This window comes from Engystomops pustulosus, chromosome 1 (genome assembly GCF_040894005.1).
Source record: "Engystomops pustulosus chromosome 1, aEngPut4.maternal, whole genome shotgun sequence".
Taxonomy (NCBI): Eukaryota; Metazoa; Chordata; class Amphibia; order Anura; family Leptodactylidae; genus Engystomops; species Engystomops pustulosus.
The window spans coordinates 133100908-133126506 of record NC_092411.1 but is presented as its reverse complement, the minus strand read 5'-3'; the positions used below and the strand labels follow the sequence as shown (position 1 = coordinate 133126506).

The 25599-nt window shown below is 39.0% G+C and overlaps 1 protein-coding gene across 3 annotated transcripts in view; it reads left to right on the top strand.

Moving 5' to 3' along the window:
* Positions 1-25312, top strand: part of ADAMTSL1 (ADAMTS like 1) — a 542967-nt gene extending 517655 nt beyond the window's left edge. For 2 of the 3 annotated variants that reach the window (XM_072154046.1, XM_072154066.1), the window contains 8 exons: positions 591-770; positions 1471-1605; positions 12246-12461; positions 12618-12798; positions 17091-17298; positions 19900-20009; positions 21446-21666; positions 22809-25312. In XM_072154046.1, the coding sequence (XP_072010147.1) occupies positions 591-770; positions 1471-1605; positions 12246-12461; positions 12618-12798; positions 17091-17298; positions 19900-20009; positions 21446-21666; positions 22809-22915 (1358 nt within the window). In that variant the 3' untranslated portion in view covers positions 22916-25312. Of the gene's footprint in view, positions 1-590; positions 771-1470; positions 1606-12245; positions 12462-12617; positions 12799-17090; positions 17299-19899; positions 20010-21445; positions 21697-22808 lie in introns of all 3 variants that reach the window. The other variant, XM_072154056.1, reaches the window with a different exon arrangement.
* The last annotated feature ends 287 nt before the right edge of the window (positions 25313-25599 follow it).

The window sequence follows — 25599 nt, the reverse complement described above, 5'->3', positions numbered from 1 at the left end:
CCTCATGTTGAAAAAAACTATGGTGAAGTGACTCTTACTGTATTCATAACTTTAGCCAGTAAGTAAGTCATCTGGACTCTTACCCAATGTCTTTCTTTTGTTTAGCAACCTTACAAAACATCACTGCACTGATCTTCTGATCTTATTCAAGCTTTTAGAATAGCTCCCAGGACTAACTATAGATTTAGCAGACATAGCCACTGCCTGGTGGTCCAGAGGTTAAGGGGCCATTAAGGTGTTGAAAGATTCTCCTTTGTGCAGAAGATCTGATATACAGCCCTATGCCTGTATTGCTGTTCAAGCACATGTAGTTATGCTGCTATTTGCACTATTCTAGTTCAGTTTCCAGTCAACAAGGTTATTTCTGACTTCAAGTTCTAGTTACTGTACTTGAATGTCACATTTGTGCTTAGGGTGGTCTGTACTAGTTAATAAAAAGAACTATTGCCGCGTTATTATTTCACAGTATCTAGTGACATCAGTGATCCATGAATGGCCCATTTGGTGTGGATTGCATAGGCCATTTATTGCAGGGTTATTTCCACAATGTTGTGTAGTTAATAGGTTATTGGTTTCTGTGCTTCCTGCAGGTCTTCCTGAGGCAGATGTTACGTGGTACAGAAATCAAAGTCGCCTGCTTCATGTACCCCGTCACAGCGACACATCTTTGTTTATGGGAAATGTAACCTATTCAGACCAGGGGCAATATACTTGCAAAGCAGTCAACATACATGGGGAAGTTTCTGAATCGACTCAGCTCCAGATTATAGGTAAGTGTGTATGGGAAGGTAGTGAATAGCAAGAAAGCATATATTATCAGCGGATTTAGGAAGGGTATGCATATATGAGAGAGACGGCATGTTGCTTGTATTTAAAGGAAGCAGTGCACCCTTTAATATGAAGGGATCAGGTTAATCCAGCTAGAAGTATAGATTAAATGTCAGTCAAAATCTGAATTAGAAAGCTTACAGTGGACTTTGATATGGATTTCACAGCAGACAAATTCTATAGTGCGAGCTTACCCTTACAGTGGTTTTCAACCTAAAATATAAATGACCTCTCCAGAGAAGAGATTATCAATATCAAACTGGTCTAGCTCCTACAGAAGGCATCCTGACTCCAGTCATCAGCTGCTTACAGAAACCCACTGTACACCACAAAGCAGCATAGGGAACACTATACTTGATCAATGTTGTGACCACTACATCCTCCAGGTTGGTGAGGTTCCCAGATGTCAGACCCTAACTTATCATTAAATGATAGCTTAGTGATGCCTTCATTTTAAAACATTAAGGTATCTATTTACATCTGTGTTAAAAAGTCCTCTCATGAAAAAAATTTATCTATTCTAGCTAATTCCATGTACATTTGCATATACATTTAGAATTATGGTTGTTATTAATAATAATAATTTTCTTTTGGGCTTACATTGTTTCTTATAATAATGTCTGTTTCATACAATCCATTCAGACCCACCTCTAGATATATTTGGAACAGAAAGATTAGCAATGCTTTTTGCTGAAATTGGTCCAGAAACACCATCTGTTCTGACGTCTTTGACTGGCAATAACCTGTTGGTGAATACTGGTGGATCAGCATTAATAGGTAAGTTACCAATATTTTACTGTAAAAGATTATCTTTTATATCAGAATGAACTGAGCTGATGTGGTAACCACGCTTTCTCTTCAGCAGTGAAAACTCTCTTACATTTTGGCCATAATCACAGCAAATGTAATATAATTCATGATAAGCTCTCAAAGTTTTAATTCTCAAAATGTTAACATTCATGAAAGTGAAACTACTGAGCTAAATTTCAATACTCAAATTAAAACCTTTAGGACTGATTTGGTGGAAAATGGTTAGGGGTTTGGCGCCAAAAACAACCTTTACCAGCGTAAAGGTTGATCCTAATAGTAAACCCATTGTAAAGATTGACTGTAGTCCGAAGGAGAGTTGGGTCAAGGTTATCCACATGACTCCGGCCACTGCAATGGGAGTGGTTATGACGGAGGTGGCATGCATACAGTAATAACTGCAAAGCCCCCTCCTCAGGAGACGTACATAACAGTAAATCCATGTCCTTCAGTAATATCCCCCACACAGCTCCCTTGTAATTTGCCCCTCACAGCACCCCTGCAATGTACCCAAGTAATGTGCCCCACACAGTCCCCCTATAATGTCCCTCAATAATGTCCCCCACACAGCCCCCCTGTAATGTGCCTACACAGCCCCCCTGTAATTTCCCCCGGTAATGTGCCCCACAAGGCCCACCTGTAATGTCCCTCAAAAATGTCCCCTACACAGATCCCCATGTAATGTCCTCGAGTAATGTCCCCCACACAGGTAATAATAATTATTTATATTGCTCCCCTGTAATGTCCCTCACCCATCCCCCGTATTACACGAGCCACAGATCTTTTGACTTAGCGACGTCCCTGCTGCTTCAGTAGGGCTGCTTTTTGATATTGTAACATGTAAGTGTTTATGTGCTCACACATATCTAGACATATGGGGTATTAAATTGTCCCAGATTTTTTTTTAAATCTGCACTGTAATTTGAAAGTAAGCAATATATGCATTTTATATTAGACCTATCCACATTGTAATTTTCAAATTTGCCTAGATTATCGATTTCCTTTTGTAATTTCAATGGGAGGGTGGGGGTTAAGGGGAGTGTATAAGTTCCAAGTCACCATCCGGTAAAATCAGCATTGTGTAGGGCACATAATAAGCTTTCCAGACATATTTCCTGTTTTTAATCTCTCTGCTGTTTCAGAGAAAATTATGTTATTAGCTTTACACAAATTAGCTTCTCTGTGCTCCAAGGGAAAGACCATGTCTGCCGAAGCACCCAATTTTCTTTTCCCTACACCTTTTATCTGCTAGGGATGTGAATCATTGTGTAAAGTTGATGTAGTGTGTTGTGCTAGGTCGCAGTGGGAGCAATAGAAATAAGTAAAATGGTGCCTTAGCACGTACAGCCCCCTCTGGCACACCAAGAAGCAAATCTGCATAAAAATAAATATGGAATCTAATATATAAAGCTGAATGTATGTGTGTGTGTATTTGTATGTTTTTCTTTAGCTTATTGTGTTTTGTTGTATTATTATTTTTCCTAGAGGTTGACATCTATGTCAGTTTCTCATGGTTTTTGCAGCATGTGGCTCAGGGTTTGATATCAGCTTGCACCTCTCTTACGTAGATCATAACAGTGGGATACTCTTTACCATTTGTTATGTTAAAAAATGTTCCATAAATCATAGTGAGATTCTACTTTCTTTCCAATTACCTCTACTTAAATGTAAGTTCTTAGCTCAGATAACAAACTGAGAAGAAAATCTTTTGATTGAATGATCATATTAAAATGTTGGTATTGAACTTTTCTGCAGTGTGATAGCATATTGTGGGGCACATTTACTTACCCGGTCCAGCGATTTCCCCGAAAGTGCATTGTCCAACCAGAATGCACTCTGGCGCAATTCACTAAGATCATGCAGCCTATATCCTGCATGTGTCGCTTCCCCCACAGGTCTGCCGGAGTTCACCTTCTTCTTGTATGTTAGTGCATTGTCTTGCGACGCAATTTGAATTTTAAATCCTGTGCTCAGTCCGAATCAGTCAGATTGTCCTGCCCCCCCAAATTCTGTCGCATGAAAGCTGGCGCAGCTGCACCACAATCTGATTGCATGCAACACAATCCAAAGTTAAATACCTGTCACAGTGGTGCAAATTACTGCCAAATGGGATAGGGTAGCTCCATCTCCTTTGCGAAGTTTGGGACTGTACCCCTTTGGGGACCTTATTAAATCACATAAAAAACAAATTCTGGGCATAAACCCCTCAAGTCTGGTATGGGGTGAGAGGTAATGGGGTACCCAGTTTTTTCCAAAACATTTTCCTTTCAGAAGTCATGAGGTTTGATTAAAAAGACACATGCAAAAAGTTACCATACTGAAAGCAGGGAGCAGCCACATGTGAGCGGCCCCTCTCCATGGCATCACAAGCTGGAGGCAAAAACCCACTGACCATAAATTAGCAGGCAGAACATAACACACTTGTCAATTTCTTGGGGATTCCACGTTTCTTAGAAGGACTGCCCTTATTTATGTAAATAAAATGTGAGATTTCCTAGTGTAAGTGCGCCCTGTTATGTGAACTGACAGTGGGGGGTTCGTTACAAGTTTGGATTTGGGATTGATACTGTTTGGTTTCCTATACTGCCAACATGAAAAATAACGAAAATTATAAATGTCTTCCTTAATCTTGTCTGTTATATATTCTGGATGCCTACACTGATGTATTGTGTTAGATTAGTCTGGAGCCAAAGAAAATCCTTTTAGGTTCACATATGGTCAACAGGCCACACTTTGCTTTCTTTAAGTTGCTAACTCCTGAGTGGAGTACTTATGTAATGCCAGATCCACCATTTTTCCTAAGAACTTTCCTAAAAATGTATTTTAATGGATTTTGAGCTCTAGTACATAAATTTTACAAATAACCATATATTTATTGTCTAGAGAAACCAAAGGAAATTGATAGCTGGCAGGACACCGCGGTGCCTTCCTCAGGCATAAGAACTACTATAAACGATTCCCCTGATTTATGTTACACATCAATTTGTTCTTTTTATTAATGTAATACAGATTGAACCCAATGCTTCATCATATGCATATTCAGATTATAAAGAGGCCTATCTTCTCCAAGGAATTTATACTCTCCATTAATAAGAGGCAAGAGGGAGAAATAATTAAAACCATGCCAGGTTTGGTCTCAACATTTTAACCCTGCTTTTCTCCAGCACATGTTTGGAGAGATAGTTGCTTGCAAAATAGGATTTTGGGAGTAGTATAATTTTGAAGATGTCGATTTTCAGAGCACTGTTGAATAATGAATTAGCGGAAGTTTATTGTTTAAAATTACAACACTGAAGCAGGAGCAATACAAAATAATAGCTCAGAAATTACTGTGGAAGCCTTTGTGTGTTCCTGGATGTCTGTAGTTCAGTTGGCTGCTGCACGCTATATTGAATTTCTCCCCTCTGACCTATATTAATTAAACTTCTGTACAATTCCAGTGCCAGAAATTCCTGTTCATTAGACAATAATTTAAAATGATCCTCATTTAGTGTACCAACTAATAAAGTCATCACTTCCCTTGAGTGGTAAATGTGAGCCCTAACTGCATGGACACTTGTAGAGCAATCAGTAAGGCCACAAAGCTTTAGAGAGTAAGACAAACATTTACAAGGAACTATGCCCCTTAATAGAACATTATATTATAATTAATATAAAATACAGTCATCTCTATGCACTTCCTGCACTCATGTCTATAATTGGGGCACATTGAGAACAGGAAGTGTGCAGGTGAGACCTCTGATTTACATTTAGTAATAACACTACATGTGCAAAAAATATAACTACTAAAATGCTCTACAATATTGTATAATACTCTACATGCAAAAATATAACTGTTATAATGTTTAAAAAATTGGTTGTCCTGCTCCATTCAATAAAACGTTTTGTTCTCTTTACACTTGTAACAAGTAGGTTGCTGTTTGGGCCCTGTTTTTAATGTTCTTGTGAAATAAGTTTTTACATTTTATTGAATGGTGACGAACAACCGTCTTTTTGAAGATTTGTCTACTTCCTGCAAACCAGTGGAGCATGTCCTGTGCACCTCCTTCCAATTCGAGTTGAAAGTTCAATAAATTGGAAGACAAAGGGATGGTGACTTTCAAAGTTTCTTTTGTTATAACTGTTTTAATACTGTCCCTTATGTACAAAAATATAACTAGAATTATGTCTAGAGGTGAAATAAAGTGCCACTAAACCTTTTTCACTACTTGGGATTGCTGCATTTTGGTGAAATGTAGAATATTACTGCACATATGTACATGAATATAGCAAACTAGCTGTAGCACATGTATACACACATGCACTCAGCTTTATATATTAGATATAATATTGCCTCCTATGCACAAGAACATAACCCCTATTATAGTATATGCTGGAAAGTGGTGTAAATCATAGCGCAAATCTACAATAGCATAGTTTTCATTTTCTTCTGCAGGAGAGACATTAAATGCATCAGGAGATGTGATTCTCTGCTAATCAGATAAATCTCCAGTATAGTCTGAGACTCTGGGGTATATTTATCAGGATCTCTGCACCGCGTCAGTCGTGCAGAGGATCTGAAATAATCGCAAATGCTATCATATTGCTAGCACTTGGGATTATTTGCCCCAATCCGCCACCTTCACGCCAGTGGAGCATGAATGGGGGGAGCGTCCGTCCGGGATTGGGTCAGTGCGTGGTGTTACTGTCCCTGCGCTGGCTCACTCACTGCCGCCGGCGACTTTTCACATGTAAAAAGTTGCTGGCGGCGTTTATTTCTACGCCAGGCCTTGCCTGCAGCGGGCACGAGTATGATAAGAGTACGGCGTATGATAAATTTCCCCCTCTATTTCCACATTCAGATTCTTGAAGGTACAAATCATCAACTGGAAATTTATGTATAAATGTCAAGTCATTCCCTTGTTTTCAATACAATCTTGGTTTTGGCTTCCATGCAAAACCTGAACATATTCAGGTTTGACCATCATTAAATAAAATGTACAACATAATATAACCTTTACAGATCACCACCAGTGCTTTGTAGAAGTTAGAAAGTTGAACATTGAAGTACTTTTAAGAAACATAATAGCCGGGTTTATGTGTAAATAAGAGTTTAATGTTTAGGTAAATTAGTCTGAAGGGCTCCAGGTGGTGTTACCAGAGTCTCTCCAGGCTCCAACTGCATGCCCCCTCTTCTAACCCACTGGCTCCTCTTCCCTTCCCAATGACATCAGCTGTCTCCAATAGCAGCCAGCAGGATGGGTTCAGGGGATTAGCAGACAGTGGGAAGATTAGAAGCGTTTTGGAGGGCGTGCAGTTGGAGCCCAGAGGGGCTCTGGTAACGCCACCCAGAGTTTCTTTTTTACAAAGATACACATGGATATCATCTTTCATAAAAGTATGCCCGTGTTCATACACCTGCAGTCAACACTAGCTCATGAAAAACCCATAGCAACAAGTTTTTTTTACTAATGCCAGCATAGTTAGGGTCATGTTCTGAAAAGATGGTTCTGAAATGTACTAAACCTAAGTGTATTCTTAACATACAAGATATCATTTGTTTCTGGTGTGTCTCTGTTTAGCTATATCTGTTATGTATATTCAGGCAATCCATTGAGATAGTATTCATGGATGAGTAATGCATATGAGATTCATCAGTGTCCTGACAAGTTTATCCTAGGGAGAAGTGAGCACACAGGTCAAGTGGATTATGGTGCACTTTGTGTATAGAGCATTTCCTAAGAACCACATGTTGTTCCTATTCTAAATAGACAAATATCTTCTTAGCAGGGACTGTGGATAAATACTGCACAGTATTAACTCTTTATAGACAATATTCTCTCAAAAAAATTTAATATCAAAATCCAATATAAAATATCCAAATTGATAATCACAAGAGACCATAAAGTGTTACTTGTTATAGTAAACCAGGTTTTATTCCATAAGCTTTGATTTCAATGTAAAGAAAATTAAATGAAAAGAACAAAAACATGTAAAAGAGTAGTGGAAGTGAGCCACCACACAGACTGCAGAGTTGAATAGTTTCTGTGATTCTTACAAACAGTTGGCTGATTTTAGTGGCCTATTCAAAGAATAGATCAATGGTCGAGTTGTAGCATAGCCTATTATCAATCCATTAAAGAGAATGGCTACTGGGTTTTCTGATGCCAGATAATTGTGGTCTCATACCAGCAATTACTAGAAATCTGGTGACTGACAGATGACATCTTTAATCAGAGCACTTCTTCTTTTATTCTTCTACCCTGGCCACAATGTCAGCTTCCCCAAACTACGATTCATCTCGGCAAATTTAGCAATAAAAAAACTTTTAGCAGCTTATTAACACAAATTTCATACTGTTTGGCTGCTGCCATAAAGATCATGACTATATTATTTTGTATATTGTAATGGGCATGTTTGACGTTCTTAATTATTAATATCTATATTTTAGTCATTTTTCCAGGTTATTGTCATGTTTAAAAGCAACACCTAAATGGTTAAAGGGATAATATGTCACCGTTAGAACCACTATATTGAACATATTGGGAGGCATTCATTATTGGAAAATTTTTTTTTCTTGCTGCGCCTTTTGTGCTATAATTATGACGTACAATATTGCTCCTCTTCTGACACTGAGGTAATTTGGGCGCTTTTTGGTAATCCGGCACTTTCCTGTGCCTCTAGGTTCCTGACACTTTTTTTTTGACGCGCAAATAAACAAGATAAGGCCACATTCTATTTCACCTTCATGAATGTGGAGACAGTTCAGAACCTTTTTGGTCCTGCACCAATTCATTAACCCCTTACGCCACAATCCCAGTGTAACTAACTGCATGATTCATGTGCCAAAAACACAGACCCTGCAATACTAATAATGAATGCCCCATTGTGAGCAGTGCTCAATTCTTTTATGTATGCTGCGCCACATTTTGCCATCATGTGATATGTCATAGAATGACCTTACAATTCCCTTATCTACTGTTTAGATATTCTAGGGTTAATACACTCTACATCACCTTCTAATCACAAAGATAAACTAACCTGGTTTTTGTGATTAGCATCTGGTGAAGAAAAATGGGTGTTTGATGTGAGACAATTAGTCAGTTCCATTCTCTGCAATTACCTTTCTGTGTCTAGAAAAAGCTCCCATAGAATGAATTAATATGTTCTGCTTTAGTGAAGGCTGATGTAACCAATCATCATTACAAATACGATTTCGTATCATTTATAATACTACATTACAGTATGAGTTTCTTCTCAATTTCAACATATCCACAAAATCTATATGTAAATTGGATACATCTGTATGTTCCACCCTGGCATATGCTAAAGTCCATGTCTCAGAGGATCTGGGTTTATGATTTATGCATTAACTAGTGACTGATAACTTCCATACAGCGTGTTATTAAGGTTCTACTCCCAACAATATGTCCCTACTCACTTACACCCAAGCCTTATGATTTAGCCTACACCCAGTGAGAAAATCCACAGACTGATCAGATCTTTAGTAGTGACTTAAGCTAACAAACAGATAGGGAATTTTTTTATATAATTATTTTGGAATATAGGATGCACTTTTAGCAAGAAAAGTCCAAATTTAAGATATACCCAATACTGCCAGACCCTCCTGACTGCTGTTCTGGAGATCAGGTGAAGTGCTGCCATATTAAGACAAATGAATGGGAAACACTGGATAACCATGCTTAAAGGGGTTGGCCACTCTTTAACATAAATTGCACATGTGCCTTTACTGCCTTAATAATATTCACTGAATGTTCACCAATTAATTCATCCTCCCTGATGCTTCATTTAGTGCTCTGTGCAGACTCTCTGTGCACTCCTCATAGACATGTAAACAAAGTAAGCTAAAGAAAGACCATACACTGATAAATAGGAGGGACCTGTAGCAGGAGGCTGCCATTAGAGACAGACAGAAATAAGAAGTTGTGTATATATGCAGATAGCAGCATGGGGAGAACAGGGAAAGGCAGCTCTCACAGGAGGCAAAAGTACAGATACATATACATGCAGAGATATATCTAATGGGAGAGATTCATTGAAAAGTAGCCAGCCCCTTTAAAACATTCATTCTTACAAGAAAGAAACTTGGTCCAGAGTATAGCCCAATGTTGTTGGTTTATCTAAATAATGTGCTTAGTTCCCACAGAATATTACATGTATAGCAGTATCAAAAACTATAAAGTAACAGTGGACCCAGCACCAGAATGTAGACAAGCATAGTCCATACACCAACCACAAAGAGCCAGCACTGGCATCCCTGTCATCAGTATTCTGAACTATGGCCTATATTTATTAAAGCGTTTGTCGGAGTTTGCACTACATTTATTACTCATGTGCGCCATAATTCATCAGCATAAACAAAAAAACACCACACTTCCAGAGCAGTAGAGGGGGCCCCAGATTAATGAAGACAGTGCGCCAGTTTTGATTGTACAGACTGCACTTGTTTTCATAAATGTGTGTTGATTTCTGGATTTGTCTGTCATATTTTTTATTGTTCTCCTTTTATGTTTCTAGCATAGACAGTGAAAGCTTATAGACAGGGCTAGCGTTGGGGGCCCTTTGAAAGAGGAGAATCTCTTCTTTCAAATTAATCTAAAATTGTGCTTCTAGGTGTCAGGAGATATTCATGTTTAAATTAAGAATTTCCGGTGCCATTTTTATATATAAAAATCACTCCCAACGGCAATTTAACAGTTAATTTCTCCGTTTTCCTGATACATAGAAACACAAATTTAGATTCATATAAAAGAGGAGACCCTAGGCAGGGCCGGTGCTATGGGTAGGCAAAGGGGGCAATTGCCCAGGGCCCACTGAAAGAGAAAGGGGAGAATCTCTTCTTTCAAATGAATCTTGAATTCTGTTTTTAGGTGCCATGGATCCAGAGATATTCAGGTTTAAAGTGAGAATATCAGGTGCCATTTTTATACATAAAAATCACTCCCGACAGCAGTTTAATAGTTAAAGCTCCGTTTTCTTGACACTTAGAAACACAAATTTAGATGATATAAAAGAGGAGACTCTCTTCTTTCATAGGAAAGAAGTGAGGTTCTATGTGTCACAGAGCCAGAGATACAGCCCCCTGAAGTGTAACCCCCCTCCAGATTCTTAGCCATCAGGCTACAGGGAGAATTTGCTGCACACAGGAGCTGCTGCACCTCACAGATAATGGAAATACTCACTTTATGTTACTACATTTTGAAAAGGAATAATATCAACTAATATTCAGGTTTAAAGTGAGAATATCAGGTGCCATTTTTATATAAGAAATCACTCCCGACGGCAGTACAACAGTTAATATCTCCGTGACAGTTAATATCTGTGAGGTGTAGCCACTCTCAAAATTGTAAAAAGTGCATCTCCTGTCTATATATCTAAAATCTATCTCTCTAGTTATCCATCTCCGATAATCTGTCTATCTAACCATTTATATATCTCACTTTTTCTCTATCTTAGTATATATATATATATATATATATATATATATATATATATATATATATATATATAGGCGGTCCCCTACTTAAGAACACCCCTAGTTATACAACCCGTAGTTACAAACGGCCCTCTGGATGTTGGTAGTTCACTGTACTTTAGCCCTAGGCTATAATAATCAGCTGTAGGAGTTATAAACTCAACATTTTTAAAAGCCAATTGTCACAGAGACCAAAAAAATTTTTTGGCAGGGGTTACAATTATAAAATATACAGTTCCGACTTACATACAAATTCAACTTAAGAACAAACCAACGGAACCTATCTTGTACGTCATATATATATATAGATAGATATATTATCTATCTATCCATTTATCAATCAATCTTCTCTCTTCTACTGTATTTATCGCTCATATCTATTTTATATCATCTATTCAATGTATATATTATCTACTTTATAGCTCTGCATCTAGAAATCTATATCATCTTTCATCTTTATCGTCTATCATCAATCTACCGTTCATCTGTCTATCTCCTATAAATTATCCTTATAGCCTAAGACATTGGCAATAACTTCCACGGAAATACTTCCAATGTAGTTAATGTTTTTGGTTTTTAAAAGATCTCCATATACAAGAAAGATGATTAATGGCTAAACTTGGTCAAACCACAGTTTTAACACAAAATGAGCGTCCCGTCTGTAAAGGAAACCAATCATCAAAACAAAGCATGAAAAAACAGGGACACTTACTCATAGATCCAGGCACTGTGACTGTGGAAATCTACTTATATTTGTTATCCATGGCCTCCTTACTTCTAAAATCAACTTTTAATATTATGCTTATAAGCCATTTGGGTGCTGTGGGTGTTAGCAGACTGTAGCTTCACTGGCTGTTTCAATGTGCCAGGAACACTTACCACTCTGAGGGGAGCAGGGGAGACAGTGTACCTGTGAAGCTGGATCGTGTTGGTAGCATAACTCATTAGCATAAGTTTAGAAGGATGGAGGCCATGGATAACAAATATAAGGAGATTACAACAGTCACAGTGCCTGAATCTATGAGTAAGTGTCCCTGGTTTATTCATGCTTCATTATAATGGTAGATTTCTTTTAACTGTGTTTAAGTATTATTGGTAAATTATTAACATTTCTGTGGAATGCTTTATTTTACAGGGTGTCCAGTGAAAGGCGATTCTATTCCCCATATCACTTGGTTCCATGAAAATCAACCACTTAACAGTAGAACAACGCTCACATACAACATTTTGGAAGGTAGTCAAATTCTTCAGCTAAGAAATATAAGTAAGGACCATCAAGGAGAATATAGTTGTGTTATTCAAAGAACCACAACTGAGCTACTCACTCAAAAAGCTTTTCTTTCACTTCAAGGTAAGTTGAATGATAAAAAAAGCATTTTTCATCTATTGAAAGGCCAGTTCATTTCTCTCTAGAGGGGTAACATGGGTAGGGGTAACACAACTGGTAAACCGACATCTAAATATTGTCAGTCCAATACCATGTCTTTTTTCACATCTTTATTTTCAGATTACCAGTGGACTTTGGTTGGTCACTTTCCATGTACTACATCCTGTGGTAATAGAGGAATCCAACATCCACAACTAAGATGTGTTCTTAAAATGCAAGAGGTCAATGGGTCTTATTGCCAAGAGAAGCCCAAACCATCCATTAATCCCATTCCTTGCAACAGAAGGGACTGTCCACCAAGGTTGGTATCACATACATTTAATATTATAAATATGAGACTCCAAGCCATTCACTATTATTGGACATACTATTAATAACTGAATCTGATAAGTTTTTAAAGAATATGTTTCAGATCATGCATTTAAACGTGAGCTATCAAACATACAGGACAGACAGCAAATGGATTTATGATGTGCTATTCAACACATTTTATTCCTAAATCAACATGGTCATAGTGTGTGGATAAATCAGGACTAATAGACGCCCACCTTACCTGCATTGGATCTTTCCTTTCTGTGGTATTAGTTTTAAAGACCTGATTAAAAAGTCAATACAGCCGAAAAAAGCTATTTCACTTATGTATGCATTTCAGTACTTTGCTCTCATCCTGTCCTGATATTAACTGTTTTACCAGATATTGCCACATCAGGGAAATTTTAGGAAAAAGCTTGCATTACATAGTGTTGAAAGGGTCAATGTGATCATGTCCTGGCCTGACCTACCCTCAAGTATGACAAAAGTAAAACACTCTGCTTCTCAAGGACCTGGATAACTATGTACAGCTTTTCAGATGTAAGACCTGGCCAACTTCAAGATGTGCTGGAACTCGTTCATTCATGCTTTCAACACCTGCTGTGATACGATGAACATCATAAACCAAGCTGATATTCTTTTATAAATTATATATATATATTATAAATACAGGTGGTCCCCGACTTAAGAATACCCAACTTACAGACGACCAGTAGTTGCAGAAGGACCTCTCTGGTCACTGTGAAGTTCTCAAGACACTATACTCTGGTCCCATGCTGCAATGATCAGCTGTAAGGTGTCTGTAATGAAGTTTTATTGATAATCTTTGTTCCTCGGACAGCACAAAATTTTGAAAATCCAGTTGTCACCAGGACAAAATTTTGTCTGGATCTACAATAATAAAATATTCAAGTTCCAACTTTCATACAAATATTTAGATGTGGTAATGCTATAGTGAGAGGAAGAGCACCTCTGTGATAAACAGATGATCTGTAAATGTTGAGGAGTCATGTAAATGCCTATCTACATGATACTACATGATACCAGCACATATACTAGGTAAATTGAAAATTTAAAAAACCCAATAAAAAGTATTTGATTAGAAAAGAAATGTTGGACATCAACTGCTCAGTGCTCACAGTGAGGAGAAACTATAACTGGGAGTGGCACAGGGGGCCAGAACTGGGGGCAGCAGGGCAGGGAGGGACTAGAACTGGGGCAGCGGGGGGGCTAGAACTGAGGGCAGCAAGGGGGGTAACTAGAACTGAGAAAGCAAGGGGGTAACTAGAACTGGTGTCAGCAGGGGGAATAATAACTGGGGGCAGCAGGGAGGAACTAAAACTGGGGGCAGCAAGGGGGTAACTAGAACTGGGAGCAGCAGAGGGGGAAGGGTCTAGGACTGGGGGTAGCAATGGGGCTAACTAGAACTGGTGCAGCAAGGGGGTAACTAGAACTGGTTTCAGCAGGGGGGATAAGAACTGGGGGCAGCAGGGAGGAACTAGAACTGTGGGAAGCAAGGGGGGGTAACTAGAACTGGGAGCAGCAGAGGGGGAAGGGTCTAGAACTGGGGGCAGCGGGGGGAAACAAACTGAGGGCAGCAGGGGGGAGCTAGAACTGGGGGCAGAAAGGGGAGAGAGTAGAACTAGGGGCAGCAAGGGGGTAACTAGAACTGGTGCAGCAAGGAGGTAGCTAGAACTGGTGTCTGCAGGGCGGATAAGAAATGGGGGCAGCAGGAGGGGGAACTAGAACTGGTAACAGGAGGGGGAACTTGAACTGGGGGCAGGAGGGGGAACTAGAACTGGGGCAGCAGGGGGGAACTAGACCTGGGGGTAGCAGGGGGTAACTATAACTGGGAGCAACAGAAGAGAAAAGGTCTAAAACTGGAAGCAGCAGGGGGGACTAGATCTGGGGGCAGCAGGGGGAATTAAAACTGGGGCAGCAAGGGGGGAACTAGAACTGGGAAAGCAGGGGGGTAAGAAATGGGGGCAGCAGGGGGTAACTAGTATTGGGGGCAGCAAGGGGGTGACTAGAACTGGGGGCAGCAAGGGAGTTAACTAGAACTGGGGCCGCAGGGGGCATAAGAAATGGGGCAGCAAGGGGGGACTAGAACTGGGGGCAGCAAGGAAAGAACTAGAACTGGGGGCAGTAAGGGAGGTAAGAAATTGGGTCAGCAAGGGGGGACTAGAACTGGGGGCAGCAGGGGGGGCTAGAACTGGGGTCAGGGGGGCTAGAACTGGGGGCAGAGGGTACTAGAACTGGGGGCAGCAAGGGGGTATCTAGAACTGGAGGCAGCAGGGGGGATAAGAAATGGGGCAGCAAGGGGGGACTAGAACTGGGGGTAGCAGAGGGGGAACTAGAAATTATGGCAGGGGGTCTAGAACTGGGGGCAGGGGGTACTAGCACTGGGGGCAGAAAGGGGGTAACTCAATCTGCCACCATGAAGTAAATTTAAGCATACGAAAAAGACATACATGCGCTAAAATATAAACCAAATGGTTGCTCAAGGGGCCCCCTTGGTGATGATATGCGTGGGGTCTACCTACCTCCCCTGCTCTCTGACCATGCTTCATAGTCTCCTACACATGGATACATAATCATGACTATGGTGTTGTATTACTTTGGCATATAGCGCACCATTTGGTTTATATTTTAGCACATGTATTCTTTTTTTGTATGCTTACATTTACTTAATGCAACCAATTATTCACGATTATTACCTGCTGCATGGGTTCAGACAATTTCCACCATCATTAATATTGTCGTGTTTGTGCGCTGTATTGTAGTCTCAAGGTAACTTAAATTTAAGTTACTTATTAAACAAATTCAGTATTATGCAGTAGTGGTTTCTTGGGGGGCATTTGCTCTGTACTATGGTTTTTGGCGTATCAAGGGTTTTGGTTAATAGTGCGGCCCCCTGAAGGATAGTGGCATGACAATGCGGCCCTTGGGCCAAAAAAGGTTGTGCACCTCTGTTTTATACCAATTTAAGTCTCTCTACAAAGTTAATTTTCTGGACGATGCCACCTTCATGAAAGAAACATGATCTGTAAGGTCCTCATCTGACATCATACTGGTAGTGGTTTATTAGGTCAATATCTGCTGTCAGGTTCCCTTTAAACCATATAAAAATCTGCTTAGCTCATAAATTAATAAGGCAGTTGCTGCACAGGTAATATAAAGTATGTGGACTCATGATACAACTGGTAATATACATGCAGATTGTAATGACATCAGTTTATTTACTTTTCCTGATTATAGTCTTTTATCAGTGCCTGTGCCTTTATGATAATATCACAAATAAGCTATAATCTATGAAGCTATTTGCCTTTCTCTGAAATAGTTTAGCAATGTCTGCCAGATCCCATAGCAGACTTGCATGAAATAGTTTACACATTGAAATCCTTGAACTTATTGGCCTATTTCTGCTCACCCAATTATTAGTGAACTTTAGCTCAACCGTAACATTAACATGATGATACATCTCCAAGGAAATTGCTACTCTGCCAGCACCAAAGGAAATTATATGGGAACTTTATATAAACTCAAAAAGGTTCTACATCCTGTTTTCATTTCAACCTGAACACTGATCTTGGCTGTATGCAATCTATGGTGGAAGAATTGTGAACAATTACATATTAGAGTAAAACTTAGTCTATGGGGATTAGACAAGGCAGAGCACTTCAGGAGAGCAGCGCTATGTAGTTTCCCTTGCATCTCTGGTATCGATGTGTTGATCCATCAAAAAGTGCATTCCTCATCTTCTCACATATAAACTGATACAGCTGTGCAGTCATAGTGTTGGCTGTACAACAAGCTGATGGTCTTCCTTGTAGTATAATCCAGCAATTTTTCGGACAGGAATTATATTTTTATTTCCTGAACTGACTGGTATTTAACCATCCATGAAAACATCTCATCTCATTGTAATGGTTAGGTCATTGTGCTACATACTTGACCCCAACGAAATCAGGTTCATTAAAGCAAAAAAACTCAGTTGTGACACCCCTTGTCTTAACTACATAAAATAACCCAAGCTGTATAATATAGGAATAAAGTTAGGCTGGAAACATGAGCATTCACTTATTTTGTTATACTTACAGTTATAAGAAGGGTTTAGTTGTTGTTGCTTATAGTTTTGCAAGTAAACTGGTTAAGTGTTGGAAAAACATGAATTTCCTTTTTTGTTAACTGAAAATCTGAAATGGTTTCCTAATTTATTTTCATGTACTGTGTATAAAGTGCGAAGATAGAAATATAATTCTGTTACAATTTTCCCTCTAGGTGGATGGTTACATCATGGTCAACATGCTCACAAAGCTGTGGAGGCGGTGTTCAAACCCGTCGCGTGACATGTCAAAAGATAACTGGCGGAGGCATCTCAGTTCCAGTTTCTAATGATATCTGCATATTGTCCACAAAACGTCCTGTTGATAGCCAGAGCTGCAGTAGGCAGTTGTGTGTGGAATGGGTCACATCTTCATGGGGACAGGTAAGCAAATGAAATACTGAACTATTGTACACTTTTTGATTACAATTTTTGTCTATTCATTCTCATATCTTATACAGTAAAAATGATCTTAAGGTAGGTAAGACCCAAAATAGAAAGAAATTAAAGGCACTGTTTTAGCTCCTATGACTCAGTAACTCTCTAACCAGACACTTTATAATTCTAGTATAATTCTATAACCTCTAGTTCTGTGTGCTGACAATGTGGTTAGATTTATCAGGGTACAGGTTTATATACACTTTCATTCTGAACATTGTACTAGTATCTGACACTTGGAAGGAGAGATGAGACAGATCAGAGATGAGAGATGATGAGATCTTTGAGATGCATGTTACACATGACATTCTCCCTTCTTCTATCACAGACATTACATACTGTCAGCTCTGCTATATACCTCTCTCCCCCTTCCCTGGATAAAGATATTATCTGTCTGTAGCGTTTAGCTTTACCCTCTACACGACATGTTGCCTGCCAGCAGGCAGTCGGTGTTCGTGTGTGTGAGCCTTTAGTGGAATGCAATGGTGGAAGCCACTGCAGAGAGCAGCTCAGTGCAGTGTCAGGCAGGAGAACTATATGTCTGCTGACCCTGAAGTCAGAAGATCCAGGGTCAGGTCCAGGGGCAACCAAAATTGTATTCACCAGGACTGATAGAGACAGGTTGGAATATATATTTGAAATGCTGTATTTTTGTTAATAATATTTAATTAGAGAATGTGCTATTTTGTTCTCCTGAGTACGTTTGAGAATCTTGTCTTCATGGGAATACCCTTTTAAGTATCTTTAATAGGTCATATTAAATCTACATTGAGAAGAAGTTTTCAGAAGAGTTAAAAAGCATTTTAATTGAAAGCATAAATATATATATGTGTGCTGTCAATTGTGCATTTTAGTCTTCCACAAAATATCCTTTAATGTTACAAATTATGCCCTTAAGGCATGTGGATGGAGTTTATTTGTTGTTACTTGACTGTATTTTATGTGTTCCTGAGCCAACCACACAACGCCTGACAGAGGCATCAATAGGTGTCAAGTGAGCCATGGATCAGTCTTAATGTGCTGTGCATCTGCAGTTTAAGAATGTCTTTTCATGTGATTTCAACTTATTTCTATGCATAAAAATAGTTTTAAACCATTAAACTTTATTGGCTGAGTATCCTTCTCTACTTATCCGTGTCACAATAATGTAGAATATGGACATTTTTTCTAATGTATTAAGTAGTGCTTAGTTAAGAGCTTGTGTACACAGATATATAGCACCATACAACCTCTAACATCAAGAGAGCTTAAAGGTAACCTACCACCACGGATCTCCTTATTAAAGTAGATGCGGTGGTAGGTTCAAGTAATGTATGTAAGGATAGCCCTTTTTAGGGTTAATCCTTTACTCCACTATATCTTTTATTATCTTTAATCGGGGAATATGCAAATTTTCTAAAGAGGCTACTGGGGCGTGGAGTAGCTAGAGCTGAGGCTACATGGCACAGCTACGCCACGCCTCAGTAGCCTCTTTGATCCTCCTACCAGATAGCTTCAGCACGCAGCTACGAAGAGCTGCACACACTTGTCGGCGAAATCGGATTTCTACTCATGTGCAGTAGCTCAGGCTTCAGAGCTGAGATTGTGCAGCCAATCAAAGAGACTACTGGGATGTGGAAAAGCCTTGACGTGTAGCCTCAGCTTTGGCTAATCCACACCCCAGTAGCCTCTTTAGAAAATGTGCATATTGCCCGATTAAAGATAATAAAAGATCTAGTGGAGTTAAGGATTAGCCCTTAAAAGGGCTATCCTTACATACATTAGATGCACCTACCACCGCATCTACCTTAATAGGTTGGTCCGTGGTGGGAGGTTTCTTTTAATTAGGCCTGACTGTAACTCCACCTGCCTCTAATTTCTATTGGATGCTATAATACCAATTATTATTTCCTAGAACATTGCTTGTAGGTGAAAATAGATTCATGGTGTCTCAGGGGGGCAGGGTGGGAACAATAAGAACATATCCTTACCACTCTGGCTCCTGCACCACATTCTCTAGTACTACTGTTTTACAACAGGCCAGAACCTACTCAGACCATGAAATCTCACTTCATTCTCTAGGAGCCTTAATTTCCTGTGTTGTTCCTTGATAAAAGGAGGCGGGTCCTGTGGCTTGTGGCTGGGCGTAAGCTACAAAGCCCTTAAACAGTATGGTATTGCTATTGTACAAACTGGCTATTTAGCTCTGCTTGTACGTATACCCTTTACTATAAATGTCCAGTGGGTTATTAGCCTGGGAGTTTACACAGTTATTATATATTGAATGGAACAGACCTTTGGATTGCATACTCTTGATCTTGCAACATACAAAATTAGAAAAAGGAGTTTAAAATCCCAGTGGTAAAGAGATTGATGTATTTGCCTTCAAATTAAAATGAGCAGATGGCCTCCATCCTTCACAGCCATTGCTTGGAGGAGATAGGAGTCTTACTTTCCATAAACAGAGTTTTGTTGTACATCAGTATTGTATTATATCATGTACAAGGGTACATTTAACATGCAGTTTAGTAATCACTATTAAAGTGATACCTTTATAATTTTTTGTAGTGTCATGGGCCGTGCATAGGACCACGGACAGCTGTACAGCATAGACAGGTCTACTGTCAAACACGGGAAGGAACCATTGTGGCTCCAGAACAGTGCCAAGTCTTACCCAGGTAATCAGACCAATAGAAAAACTCAATCCTAATAAACTATACTTTACCTGTGATTTGTGGCAGGGTAAATATTATGACCCCCCAGTATTATTTTGAGTGAATACATTTTATATGTGCTTATTAACATACAGTATGTTGCTATGTTTATGACATTATTACACTAGCATATCTGTTTTAAATTGCCCTGTAAATGAACTCCGAATAGGATAAGCATGCTCAATTTCATCTTGTGATTTCCTCAGGAAAATGTTGGGATGCTTTGGGTTTCCTAGCAATCAGACTGTAAGCTCTTTAAGCCACCAAGCATTTAGAGTAATTTGCTCATATCTGGAGTTCCAGTGTCCAATTGTGGCCATTTGTTTCTATAATTTAATGGGATATACTTTATAAAATAGTTTTCATCATTCTATAAGTTTGGTTTGCAATCAAGGGAAGTATTGTGTGCTTTGGTAAAGCGTATTAATATGCATTAAACTATTCATTTAACCTTAATAGGATAAAGATTATTACCCCTATTGTGTAACTAAATATAGAATATAAATTATGGGAGTCAGAATCCAATAGCAGTATGGAGGTGATTTATTCAACTACCTTACATTGTTTTGGTAAAACGGAGCTGTAAAAAACTGTACAGATACTCACCCCCGCTCTTCTTCATCTTGATCCCAGCGCTCTCCTCCGCTAGTCTTGACACTCTGGGATCAACTGAAAAAGAAACTTATAATTAGCTGGCTGGTGCATGGGGACAATATGTCCTTTGCTCTGGGCTGCTAATTATGCACGGCCTCGCCACCTCCGAGGTAAACTCACACCTCTCTCGTGATGTCAACTAAGTGCTCTGTGCTGCTTATTATACGTTTTATTTCTATGTGATCCCAGCTTGTCATGGCTAGTGGAGGATGGGCAGGAGTTATCTGTAGTTTTTTTTATACAAGTTGATTTCTTTTAAGAATTAAGGTGTAAGAAGCACAGTTTGGTGTTCAAAATAAAGTGAAAAAACTGTTCAGGGTAAAGGAAAATAATGACAATAAACAATCAAATGTTAACTATTAAGACCTAATGAATGCATCCCAGAAATTTGACTTTAAATTGGCTGCAGTAGGAGACATATACACTCACACTGTTTGCAGTGAGAGACAGCATGCTCATTCCCAACACCTTGATGATGCCTTAATTTCCAAATCCAAAGTTCTTTGCAAGATGTCTTCTAGATTTTTGCAGAAAGTTTAGTAATCCTACACAGAGCATTATTTATTTTCCCACATATCCACCATTTGACCTTTCAGTTTGGTGAATCAACACATTAGTGGCCGGTTGCTGAAGGTTGGTCCACCAGAATTTGCTCATGCAAATGTAGGATATCTGCAGTGTCAATAGTGATGAAGTTCATAAGTGACTTTTTTCTTGAACTGTATCCTATTTGTCTTCTTCCCCAGACCACTTAGTACACAAAACTGCTTGGCAGACACATGCAGTGTGCAGTGGAGAGTATCTCCTTGGACCCTTTGCACAGCCACTTGTGGCAGCTATGGATTCCAGTCAAGACGTGTTGAATGTGTTCATCATCGAACTGGAAAGTCTGTTCAAGAACATATGTGTTCCTGGAGACCGCGGCCCTCTAACTGGCAACGCTGCAACATGGCGCCTTGTGAGAATGGTATGAGCTGTAAGGGCTGGATTTACTAAGGTACGATTCCAGTGGGTTCCAAGATCTCTGGTCACAATTCCCCGAACTGACTGCACACAATTTTCCAAGGATTTGCTTCCAATTTATCCACCATTTGGGAAAGTGTGTGTATAATGCATAGCTGCATTTTCACTTCCCACCCATGTCGCACCTTAGCAAATTCAGCCACGAGTTAAATGATTGATGTTTTTTCAGACAAATTGTTCCTGCAGCTATTGCTTCTAATTTCCTTTTGACATAATGGCCAAGCATGCATGTATGCTACGCAACTAGGCCACTATGGCAGCTTAGAAACTCCAGAGGGATTTAACATGCCAGATCCTTCATTGACCTGACATGGATAACAAATATAAGAAGATTGATCCATTAAAAAGAAGACAAAAGGAAGTGTGTATAATGGCCAAAACTATATACAGAGTATATTTTTATTAATTTTATAACACAGTACCAAACAAGACACAATTTAAAAACATCTAAAAAGTACACCAGTACATATTACAAAGACCACTGTATCAGACCCTAATAAGTCGATACATCACATTGCATCAATGAAGGTCAATTTGATAATTATTGCCGCAAGCACCATAAGTAAATAGCGAATGTGCAAAGAGGTGTTGGAAAGTCACCACATGTAACTGCATGTAATACATGAAAAAGATGGCACAACCTCAAGAAATCTGGCACTTCGTATTAATGTATAGTTACCACACCATAGATCTAAGTACCTGGATCTAGTTATTGGCCTGGTTTATCATGCTGGATTTTAATGGTAGATTTCCTTTAAAGGGGTTGTCTGGTTGCCTAGGCAATGTTCATACCTATGACCTATCTTAAGTATATGATCATTGGGGGTCCAGCAAATCAGTATGAATATCCCTGGGGGCCAGACAACTCCTTTAAAGTGAGTAGAGCTAAGGTGCAATAGTACAGAAAGGCTGTATTCACTTTTAACGCTGTTATTGAAAAAAAGCAGTTTCTTTTTCTAATCTAGGAAAACCCATTTCAAATTAACTCCTCAATGATGTTTTTCACTATGTATAAATACTTGTTACTTGCACTTGTTATTAATTACTATTGGGATCCTAATGTGACATACATTTTTCTTCTTTTAGTTAATTGCAGAGATACAACCAGGTACTGTGAAAAAGTGAAACAGCTGAAACTTTGTCAGCTAGCACAGTTTAAATCTCGCTGCTGTGGGACTTGTGGGAAAGTATGACAACCCATCCAGAAGCCTAAATTTGCTTTAACTCGGGAAGGAGACAAAAATAAGAACAAAGCTAATCTATAGGCTTGTGCCGATCCAGTGATTGTAGTTACTTGTGTGCCAGTTGGCCCTTAAAAGGGACTCAACAAGATTGTCTTCTGCCGGAAGACTGGACCTACCTGATGTTTCTCATGATCTGAACAAGGGATGTGAAAGACACCTAGAACAAATACTTTTGGTTGCATCATGGACCTTACTTATGAGGATGCTGTGACCCACACAAAGATTTTCAAGCAAAATAGGAACAAAGGGATTAGATGGGACTTGGTGATAACGGACACCTCTGGATGTACATGTATTGTTATTTTTGAAATTTTTTTAATTCTATTTTTCTATTGTGCTTTCTCTTCCACCCCACTATAAAACACAGAGCACTGCACAATGACGTACACTACAGGAACTAAAGCTGGGACCAATCCTTTCCCGGATTAAATAAAACCAAATCTGAAAAACAATGTTGTCCAAACCATCAAAGGAATAACTACAGCATTGCTTACCAATGAGCCTGTTTTCTCGCACAGATTTAACTTTGACAAGGGTTACAGGCATGAGCCATCAAGCAATGGTTCTCCTCAGTACACAGTATATTGAATTAGTGATTACCAAGACAAAGCAGATTCCGCTATTTTTACTGGCACTTTAAGGGTGTGATGCTTGAGAATGACAAACAAGGCAAATAGAAATGTGCAAATTTTGGGAAAGAAGGATTATTTAAGCTTTTATAAGCACTTTGTTTCTTGTACATTTTGATGCCACTTGGCTAGATAATTTTATTTTTTAAATTCATCAAGGGTTTTTTCCACTAAAACCTAAACTGTGAGTTGCATTAATGGCCACAGACTGGCATTTATATTGCATACAGACAGACACATAAAGGTATATGAGGTAAGCCACCATGGAGTATCACATCCTACATAATATACAACACAAAAGAAAACATCTCCATTCCTTTAATTGTTTTAGGGGCCTCCCTATATTCTAAGATAGCACTTAACATGCTCAACTATTTTACTTTTAGTCAGAAAAGCATGGCCATCGTGTCTCCAGTTCCACTGTTCTGTGGTTCAATATATAGAATGTACAATGCCATGCCAGCACTGGCTGCACATACCAACCTTCTGGGAACCCAAAGGAAGTAAAAGGAAATTTACCATTTGTTTTCATGAGTTGTGAACCAAACATACCTTGAGAATGCTGTAGCAACACTGATGCAGAAACATATCTGAGTGGTTTTGGTCAAAAAACCATTATAAAATTAAGGACCTTGGGAAAGATGGGTCGCATGCTGGCTGCCATTCATAAACAAATTACACTGAGCTTTCTGAACTGTCCAGACAGGACTAATCAACCTAAACTGGATGACTCATATACAGCAACTGGGGGATGGTGCAGGGATTGATTACTTCTGCCTGTCAGGGACAACACAGTGATGACATAATTCTCTGAAGCAGTGCATAAAGAGAAGTGCAGAGTCAGCCACAGAGACTCATTATCATAATTTTCAGGGATTAAACAAGATAGAGTTAAGTTAAACCCTAACCCTAAAAATGCAGGACCCCTTCAAGCTGCTCGTAAGATGAAAAGTATAAAGATTTGCAGCTGATCATACCAGATGAGTGACCTAAAAAAGTGGGCTTGGGGTGCCCTTTACTTTAAGGTCTCTCGGGCTGTCTCCATTGTATATTCCGCAATCACTCCACTTTGTTCTAAAACAATCTCTCAATGGTCATTGGTGACAGAAGAGGCACCAAAACATTTTTGTCTCATTAAAAAAAGACACCGGTAATACAAAGACCATACTTAGTAAGTGGTGTCATAGATTTTTACTCTCCATGTAAGATCACATAAGGGTGACAACACAGCAAATTCTACCTATGGTAAAGTGAGATAAATTACATTCCCTTTACTTGTTCACACCATCTTTTCATTTGAACTGTATTTATTTTTGTTACAAAATTCATTTTTTTCTCACCACAAGTCAAGTTTATTTCACCCAGACATCATGGTCTTGACCAGTGGCTAGCTCTTTTCTTGTCAGCTGGGGAGATGCATTGGAACTTAAAAATTGGTATAAACCTTATTTATATTGTAGTTATCAAATAATTGCATCATAAACCACTGTAACAGCTGTTATACCCTTCTCCTATTCTAAATGCACAATATATGGCCACTTTGTAAAAGACCTTCTGTGCTCAGTGTGTGTTGCCAAGATTCATCATTATAATTAATATAAAATGTCTATGTATGTATAGCTTTTGTTTGTATTTATTAGAATTTCTTGTACAAAAAAAGTGCAATATTATTAATTGTACATTGTTTTTCAGATAAAATTATTTTTGGGACTTTTTATGACTTGGTGTCATTACATTCATTGTGGTCTTCTCATGTGTTTCTAATAGAAATGAAGAACCTGGCAAATCTCAGCAACAAATGAGTCCTGAGAGGAAGCCCATGCAGTATGCAGATTCCTTTATACTGAGGTCTCTCATTACAGCATTAATAAAAAATATGGTGGTTTTGATAAATGCTCAGAAAAATTCTTATAATGTTTTTAATGTTAAAATGACTGCAACTGAATCTGTCTACGCCAGAAAACGGAAGTAATTTACACCTGAAATGCCATGCGCTACATTTAT